A 10015-nucleotide genomic window follows, 5' to 3' on the forward strand; every position below is an offset into this window, starting at 1 on the left:
TATGTTTTTTAGATTCACATGCAAGTAAGAGCAATATGTGCTGGAGGAAAATCAACTAAATATAAAATCATAACACATGAAATAGTTGAATAAATAAAAATTAAATAACATTACATTGTAGTTAATCACTTCAATCGTAGTAGGAAAAACTTAGGGAGTACTCAGGTGACTCGCTGCAGCTTGCAAGTTTTCCAGCTCACTGCGTCAAACCAACCCAGTTTGAGTGCTGAGACAAGGGTGAGTCAGGCCGAATACTTGGCAAGTCTTTCTTGGGCTCTGCTCGAGTTTTCATTGAGAGTCACCTGTTCTTGGCGTGGACTAGCCTAGTGATGGGATGAAATAGAAACCACGCTTTTTCATTGTTTCACTTCATTTTTTGACATTATAAATTTATATGGTCTTATTTTGCTTCGTTGAAGACATCTGACATCTGTTGAAAATAATAGCTAGCTCGGATACCTGATTTTTGCATTCTAAATACAAATGTATTATCTCTCATGTAAATCAAATTATTTTGGGCTGGACCCAAACATGTAACGTGGAGGAAATTAATTGTAACCTTGGGTTGATCCAAACATGTAACGTGGAGGCACTTAATTGTAACTTTGGGCTGGACCCAAACTTGTAACATGAAGGCACTTAAATGTAAATAAATCAATTAATTAAATACAAGCCGACTTGAGGGTTGACGCCAAAGGTGAGATATAAATCCAGCAGCAAATGAAGTCATTTCATCATCAACATCTCATCCAAATGTTATCTGCACTCCAAGCAGTGATTTCTTCTTAACTCATGCGAATTTGTATAAGACTATCGTTCGAACTCTTCAAGGTTGATTGTGTGTGGTGAAGTTGCCAAAGATCTTCATGTGAACTTTGATAAGAACTTCTCTCGTGCGAATCTGATCCTCCTAGCCATCTGCTGTTGATAAGGGCTGCAATCTTCATTGATATATTGAACAGCAATCTGAGATAAGTTTGTTGCCTTGTAATTGCCTACATTTGAGATAATACCAAGGTTGCATGGGTACGGGGGTTCTTGGAGACGTCGGGTACTGGTACTGGTACTGGTACGGCTATTTTTTCAAAATAGGAGACGTGGGTACTTGGAGACGCCAAATTTTTTTTTTTAATATAATTTAATAATTTATAGAAAATCTGAAAATCTGATGACATTGGACTTTCAAAACAAGAAATAACATTAAGTATTAACTATTAACTATGAAGTTTAGGATCGAAGTGCCATACAATCATTGTGTCATAGTTTCAAACTGATTAGTGATAGTGATTACATATTGAAGATAGCTTGATAAACAGCAAGCTGATACGCAAACCAAAAACTGAAAGCAAAAATCAGAAATTTTATATTTATAATCTACTCTTCTTCGCCATGATCATCCATATTAAGGTCATCAGCTATGAGGCTCTCCAAATAGTCATCACTCTCGAATTCGGGTTCCTCTGATGGTAGAATAACAGGGGGTAAATCAGCTAGTCCATCTGCTTCAACCACTTCATCTACAATGGCTGCAACATCTCCATCAGGTGAAATTTGATCCCATTTTGCCGAAGGACCCTCATTGTATCCAGGATCTACACGAGAGAGAAGACGAAGTGAGCTATGAATGTACACTAGGTTCTCTGCTTTCTTTGATCCTAATCGGTTCCTCTTCAATGAATGAATGAACCCATAAGTGCTCCAATTTCTCTCACAAGATGAAGAGCTAGCCACTTGTGAGAGTAATCGTATTGCAAATGATTGCAATTCAGGGGCTTCACTTCCATGATTCCACCACCACTCTATAGGGTCTTTCTTTACTTTCATATCATATATAGCTTCCACAGAAGCAAAATCACCTTGCCCACGTGAAAACTTATTCCATTGAGTCCTCATAATTGAAGCTTCCTCACCTCGGCCATAAATCTTTTTAACCGCAGCCCAAAAGCCCTTCATTACCTCTCTATCCTGATGTGGAGCTCTCTTTTTGGTCACTTCTATATCATACCATTTAGGATTAAGGGCATAGGCAGCACAATGAAGAGGTGTGTTAAGTTTATTCCACCTTCCATGTAACTTTTCTTCTATCAAAGGATATAGAGAAATATCTTTTGCATCTGTTATCTTCTTTACTCTTTCACACATGGAATCTATTGCTTCATAAACCTCTCCCAAACATGCCTTATCTGAATCTGCAAATTTGATCACCTCACATATGGGCTTAATAAAGTCCACAACAAACTTAACATCAGCCCAAAAATGCTCATCAAGGACCATAGCTCTCACCTCAACTGCAATATCTGATGTAGATTGTTTCCAAGCTGCCCATGCATCGCTAACAACCGTGGAACACAAAGCTCCTTTGACTTCACAAAGGCGGTCAAGAAGAATGAAGTAAGAAGCAAAACGTGTGTCAGCAGGTTTGAGAAGTTCCACCTTGGCAAACTTACGATAAATGGCTTGTGTATGGTGATGGTTACATATGAACATTTGTATCTTTCTGCCCTTCTCTATGAGATCTGAAATCCATTGGAACTTGCCAATATCCTTGAGAGCATTATTTAATGAATGCACACAACATGGTGTCCAAAATATCTGCCTGTACCTCTTTTGCACCAACATGCCTGCTGCTTTACAAACAGGGGCAGCATCAGTAACAACTTGGACTACATGTGATGCCCCCACCTCCTCAATGCTATCACATAGCTGGCTATGAAGAAATTCTGCATTTTTTTCTTGCCCTGAACAATCTATTGCCTTCAAAAAATAAGGCCCTTTGCTACATGTTACCATGATATTAAGTAGTGGACGATTCCTAGCATCTGTCCACCCATCCATCACAATGCTACATCCTTCTTGAGCCCACACTCTTTTCAATGGTGCAGTTTGTTCCTCTAATCGACTTTTTTCTTTATCAACAAGAGTAGTGCGAAGCTTCTCATACCCAGGTGGTTTATAGCCCGCTGGTGCATTATTGATAGCACGAACCATCTCTTCATAGAATGGAGAGCGAGCCACATTGAATGATATTCCATTTGCATAAAAGAATCGTCCAATGGCTGCATCAACTGCTTCTCGTCCTTGCACATCAAACAATCTTCCAATGGGGTTTGCGTTGCCAATGTGTGGTCTTTTGGGAGCCGGTTCAGTTGCTAAACCTCTAGAAGTCACATCCACCTCTGACTCTCTATCATGACTGTAAGTTGTAGTAGCTGCCCCTGTTGTTGAAGCATGAGAGCTTCGCATAACAACTTTCCCATCAGCCCTTTCTTGTTCTCTCACAGCATCATATCTTTCACACTCATTTGGACAACCTTCAACACCATTACATGGCAAGTGGAGGAAATGAGCCTTCACCCTCGTGTAGGTACCTTTCCATCCCAAATTACAAAGTTTGCATTTGATAGTGGCTGTTCCACCTGATCCTTTCGGCCCCGGAACACGATCAACATACTTCCATAGTGGGTACAACCCTTGTCTTCCTCCACCCGACATTTTGAATGCTCAATCTGAATAAAAAATTAAAGTTTAAAATTAAAACAAAAGAATAATATGATTATAATTTTTTTTCTTACTGCTCAATCTGGTAATATTAAACATGGCTAATATTCTGGTAAAATCTGAAATCATTAATAATAAATAAAAATATTAAATAATTTCAATAAAATCATTAATAAAAAATTAAAAATATTACACATGGCTAATATTCTGGTAAAATCATTAATAGAAATATTAAAAATTGAAATTATTAATAAATAAAAATATTAAAAAAATTATTAAAATGCAATTTTAATTTTTTAAATGTAATAATAATATTTTTTAATTTTCAAGTATATGAAAATAAAAAAATATTATTATTACATTAAAAAAATTAAAATTGCATTCAAACTGAAACATTCACATTTCACAGTTTAAATAAATTAACAATAAATATTATGAAATGTATATATTATATAAAATTTAAACTTAAAGTTTAAAGTTTTAAACTGTATATAATTAATAATTATTAATTATTAATATTATAAATTTAAAATTTATAATATAATAATAATATATTTTAGTTTTTAAATTTTTAGTAAAAACTATAAACAAATTCTTTAATTCATTTTTCACAGTAAATGAACTGTGAATGTTCGATGGTTAACCATCGAACATTCACAGTTCATTTACTGTGAAAAATGAAAAATCGATGTATGTAACCCAGCAAATGCCAAAAACAAAGACAAAACTAAATAGTAAAATTTAATGGCCGAAGTTGAATAAAACCTGTTGTTGAAGTTTAACTCGCCTGCAAATCTGAATCCGAAAACCAGTTTCGGCGCTATTCTGGATTTCGCGCGGCTACAACGTGTTCGCCCGACTGCAACCAGTGTTCGCGCATGCAAATGGGTTCTTTTTAGGGTTTTCGTTCACTTTTTGGCCACCGCTAGTTGTGACGTCGCATTTTTTAGGTTTTTTAAACCTTTTTCACGCGTTTTTTAATTTTTGTTTTTTTTTTCGGCCGGGATACGTCGGGAGACGCCTTGCCGACTCCCGCCCACGTCTCCTGAAAGTGGAAACGCACCCATTGGCGACTCCCACACAGGATACGCGAACCGGTATCCGGTGCGGGTCTCCAAGGGTGTAGGGTACGTTTCCCTGCAACCCAGGATAATACATATTGTATTTGAGGCTGGGTTTTTCACCTCCAAGAGGGAGGGTTTCCCAGGGTATTGGTGTCTTTTGTCTTGTGTTTTATTGCTGTTACTGTTCATTCACAGTCTGATTATAATCTAATTGCTTAAATTAACATCTGATTGCCTAAAATTTAACAACATCCACATGACAAAAATGCATTGAGAGAAGGGATTTAGTTAGATATAGGGGGACTTGGTGTTGGAGAAAAGTTGAAAATATAGTAATAAAATTATGAAAGATTGTGTTCTCTGTGAAAGCTTGTGTGATCAGGAATCCCTCAATTCGGCCTTGGTGGTTGGGGTTGCCCTTAGTTCTTCGAGTGTCATTAATTGTTCCCATCTTGTCCCCAAATCCAGGCCCTTGGTCTGCCTCTTTTGAGACTCCTTGGAGCCATGCCATTTATCGATTTGAGGGTCATGTGATAGATGTAATATTTGAATTATGACAAATTGATGATCAGAATATACTTATATGTTCTTTAAATGCATTAGTTTTTTTTTTGTGTAATTATCTTTTTTACTCTTTTTTTTTGAGTCCCGAGTCCAAGCCAATTTTCAGTTGCTAAGTTCGCATCTAATCCAAGTTTTCAAACTATGATTTTGATAGGTTCTTCTATATTTCAAGTGACCTGTTTGGATTTGAGGAATATTTGAGATCACACAGATGCTATCTGTTAGAATATCAGAGACATTTCAGCTTTTGATTTGATTCAAAAGGTTTGATTAGTTGAACTAGTAAGGTTCAGTATTCATTTAGATTCAGTATTCATTTAGGTTCAGTATCCATTTACATGTTGAATTTCAACATGTTATGTTTGAAATGAATAAATTAGTTCAAGGAGCAGGTAGTAAACCATAACCATAATTTATCTATTACATCAAGATTCAATGCACAAACTCATGCTTTTGTACAAGCCATAAGAGAATGCAAAGAATTTAACATTTTGCCAATGTTGCACCAAGTTTTGTGGATGGAGAACAGTAAAAACGGGGAATTGAATTTGGGGAAGTCTAGCAAGTCCTACAAATTTTGTGGATGATAAGGGGATAAAACTTTTAAAACTGTTTAACACAAAAATGATAAATTTAAACACCTAATAACTTTCAAATACATAAATGAACACAATGTGATGTCATAATTTAAACACCTAATAATTTACAAATTTTGTGGATGTTAAGGTGTTAAAACTCTTTAAACTGTAAATACAAAAAATGAAAAATTTAAACACCCAATAATTTACAAATACATAAATGAAAACAATGTGACATTTAAATAAGAGAAATACATTAAAATATGATTTGCAGTTTGGTTGGGTGGGCTCTTTTGTCTCTATTTGATCAATCGCCACTATATGTATGCTGCCTTCAGAAAATATATTAGTTGTGGGGACATCCAATACATTTTTGACATGATAGTTTACGGTTCTTGCTTGTCCATTATCCCAAAAACCTAGAGGGTGCAACGAACACATACCCTATTAGATGAATCTCATGGATATATCTTCTCTTTTTATATTCTCCCCATTGCATAGTGAAGGAGTATCTAAATATAATATTATTAGTATATTTAGGTAAGACATGCAACTAACTAGGCACCCTTGTATTAAGTTGTGTTAGCATAACTTGACTTAATCATTTCATTCTATTTTTTTTGACCTTTTAATAATTATGAAAAGTTTGAAGTTCAATATTAGGAATTTGAGAGTTATAATGTTAAAATTTTATGAATAAAGTATTTAGCTAGCTAAAATGATAGCAGAAGTATTACATTAAGTATTATTGTAATTCATTGTGGCTATGACTAATTAATTGATAAAAGTCCTCCTCAAGTGTTTATTTTTGTATAAATCATTTTATTTAGCCTTTTTGGCTAATGGATTAATTTCTATTTTGAAGACATTAAATAAATGTTCAATTTAGTTGAGTCCTTCAATTCTTAAATTCTAATTAATTTTGTTCATCTGATTAATTAAATCAGTCTTGCCATGATGAACTTCATTTTCTGCATAGATAAGCTTTGGGAACTATTTAAGTTAATTTTTTCCCTCAAGATAGGTTAACGCTTACCTATTCCCTAGGAAAGCTTCCATCGTTAGGGTGTAAGGAAAATAGTTCCTTTACCCACAAATTCGAGATACCCTCTTTTCCCGCCTGCTGGGTGGCATGCTATTGGTGGGTGACACAGTATGTGTCACTAGGTGCACAATTAGGCTAAAAGTAAAAAAATTGGGGTTGTGTCATGGGTCATTTGTGTTAAAAAGTGGCCGTGAGATATTAGATGAACCTCATGGACATACCTTATCTCTTTTTACATTTTTCCTGTAACATAGTGAAGGAGTATCTAAAATATATTATTATTAGTATATTTAGGTAAGACATGCAAGTATAAATGCTACTTTGGGATCTATTTCTATTTCAAAAGCAATGTTAATATTAGTACACCTCTTGGGAAAATAGATGTGGAAGGGTAAAATGATGGAAAAATTAGAACCCACACTGCATCTTTCCATCCATTATCATCATTTAAGCTCACTACTTCTGATGTTGTTCACAAGTTGTCTTGTCTAGTGGAATTGTTACCAAGTCCTTTACTGCTTGAGTAATATCAGATGAGTACAAGTCTGTAATGTCCCGTACTCAGATTTGGTCTAGTTTAAGTTTAACCATAATTAATCTATATTCAAAGTACTTATGACCTAAACTAACTTGATTAAGAGTCAAGTCTATCTCACATGAATCAAATCTGTGTAGTACTTGCTAACTTCCATATTAAATAATTAATCTTATTCTGATTCATTTATAAATCATTCATGTATTTATTAATTACTAGTTGTATGAATTATTATGTATTATTACAGAGCAATTTCTAAATGTATTATATCAATCTTAATTATTATAAAAATATCTATTATTATCAATATCTTTATTTACGATCCTTATATTATTCCTTATTCTGAATTGAATATGTATATATACACACACACACAAATAAAGAAATGAATTAAATTATATAATCAATTATTTATGTATCTACTAATTACTTATTATATAAGTTATTAATATACTGCTGCTTAAAACATTAATCATCTCTATATTCAGTGGTTTTAAAGGCAGACAGATCTGACATGCAGTCTATATTGCAGTCTATACGGATATTACTATTAAATTCTGCATAATAACATTATCAGGCTCATATATTAAGTATACGTATTAAGCACATCCCCTATGCATACCAGTATATTACAATATTTGCTATGTCCAGATAAGGCTGTATTCTGAATTGCAGATCTATTTACTCAATTCTGACTTGTCTTTTTCTTCCTTCTTTCCCTTCCTTTCTCCCCGTGATTGAAATCGCTCTTATATCTCAAAAGCCAAAAGGTTGGTATCACTTGAGATTTGATGAGTCGTGTCTTTCCTTCATCGATACTTCCATAACAATTATTGATTAAACTTCGTTAACTGATGCCTTTATAGTCGGTATCTGTTAGATATGTTTGATTATAATTGTTGATGACTGGTCATTATTGCCCTTCGTACAACGATACCAATTAGTTTATAATTGATAGTTTAGCATGTCTATCATAACCGATATTGTAATCGATATCTTTTAGTTGCAGAACATGATATCGTAATCATAGGAACCACAGCCAATATGATTAATGCTTGTTATTATTCCTGGATCATATCTCTCCAAATATCGACCCCTTATCATGTTTAATATCTTATTTTAGTCTCTAATTGTAGTTCTGAGACTCCTCTTAATAAATTGGTTTATTTCAATCTACGAGTCTGTATAATATATTAGTGATCATAAATATATTAATAATGGATAATAATTATTCTTCTTAATTAAATAATTATTATTAATAGTGTATTTATATTCTTGGAATTGATTTATTATTTTAAATATATAAATTGTGTGTACAATTAAGAATTAAGTTAATTATGTTTTATTTGAATATATTAATCATTTAGGATATCAAGGAGGGGATATGACAAAGTCCAACAATTACTTTTGTTCTGTTTCTTTCATTTCCATCCGCGCACACAGTCTTCCTCGCCTCCATCCTTATCACATCTTGTGCAGAATTCTTTTCACAGCCTTGAGTCGCCCTAGTCATGCCTCTGCATTCCGTTGAATTTTTATGGGTGCTCAGCTTGCCTTATTTAATACATATGGAACTCAAATAGCTGTGAGATTATTTCAGCTTTTCACTTCTACATTTTTGCAATGGAGAGTGGGTTTTATTAAGGACATTTTTTTAATAGTTTTTTATTTAATGAGTTCATTACATTGAATTGAATCTGGAAGCTCTAAAATTGGCTAAGGCAATTAATTTGTAGTTCTTATTGGTATTCATATGATTAGGATTGGTGAGATTAGTATTCAGATTTTTCATTGTCATGGTGTGCAAAGTATGTCTTAGTGCTTATATCATCTCTATATAACCAGATGATATGTCTGAATGCTTATATCATCTCTATATAACCAGATGATATGTCTGAATGCTTATATCATCTCTATCTATCCAGCTGAGTTTTTCATTGGTAAGTGACATTGTAATGGGGATGCATGTAGCCATTGAAAACCTTTACACAAAAGATGCAGTTTCTCTGCTCGCCCTCAAACCCAGCATAGAAGTTATGAGAGAGATAGGAAAACCTTTATTAAAGAAAAGAAGGAAATAAAATTTGGTCATCTATTAGGTGAGGGTTTTATATCTAAAATTTTGGATTTGTTTATTTTATTCTATTTATATGAGAACATTGGTCACTATAATTATTTTTCCTGCATTCGGAGAATCCACATTTAACAAATGAAACATTTTATCTGCAGAGAAATGATACTTCATCTGTCCAATCAAAAGAACCCAAGCTCACCTGTGCGATTTGCATGTCTGCAATGAAGGAGGAGACATCAACTGTTTGCGGTCATATTTTCTGTAAAAAGTGTATCACAAGTGCTATCCAGTGTCAGAAGAAATGTCCCACATGCAGAACAAGACTTACACTCAATAAGATCCACCGCATTTATCTGTTTAGCAGCACCGATTGACATTCTTAGTTTATGTATTCCCTGTGATTTTGTGACGGAAATCAACATAGACAAAAAGAATGTCAACCAGTGCTACTATAAAGATGGATGAAATGTTTTGAGGCACATTTGTGGCCTATCATTATCTCCACGGATTGATTAATTTAGGCAACGTATCTGCCAATGCAATGGAGATTGTTGTGCTTAAGAACCGTGGGCACAACCCATTTGATATTTTTGTATGTTTTAATTTCTGTTTATCTTGAACAAAGTCTAGCAACTATAAAGGGCATAACCTATTTTT

The 10015-nt window shown here is 34.0% G+C and overlaps 1 protein-coding gene across 1 annotated transcript; it reads right to left on the minus strand.

Annotated features, from left to right (window-relative positions):
- Positions 1–1374: 1374 nt before the first annotated feature.
- On the minus strand, positions 1375–3492 carry LOC131858922 (uncharacterized). The gene has a single exon (XM_059212408.1). The coding sequence runs from the start codon at positions 3490–3492 to the stop codon at positions 1375–1377; it is 2118 nt and encodes a 705-aa protein (XP_059068391.1).
- Positions 3493–10015: the final 6523 nt, after the last annotated feature.

This window comes from Cryptomeria japonica, chromosome 10 (genome assembly GCF_030272615.1).
Source record: "Cryptomeria japonica chromosome 10, Sugi_1.0, whole genome shotgun sequence".
NCBI lineage: Eukaryota > Viridiplantae > Streptophyta > Pinopsida > Cupressales > Cupressaceae > Cryptomeria > Cryptomeria japonica.

Excerpts from the sequence above, each read along its gene's own strand:
- LOC131858922 (XM_059212408.1), bottom strand. The coding sequence starts at position 3,492 with ATGTCGGGTGGAGGAAGACAAGGGTTGTACCCACTATGGAAGTATGTT.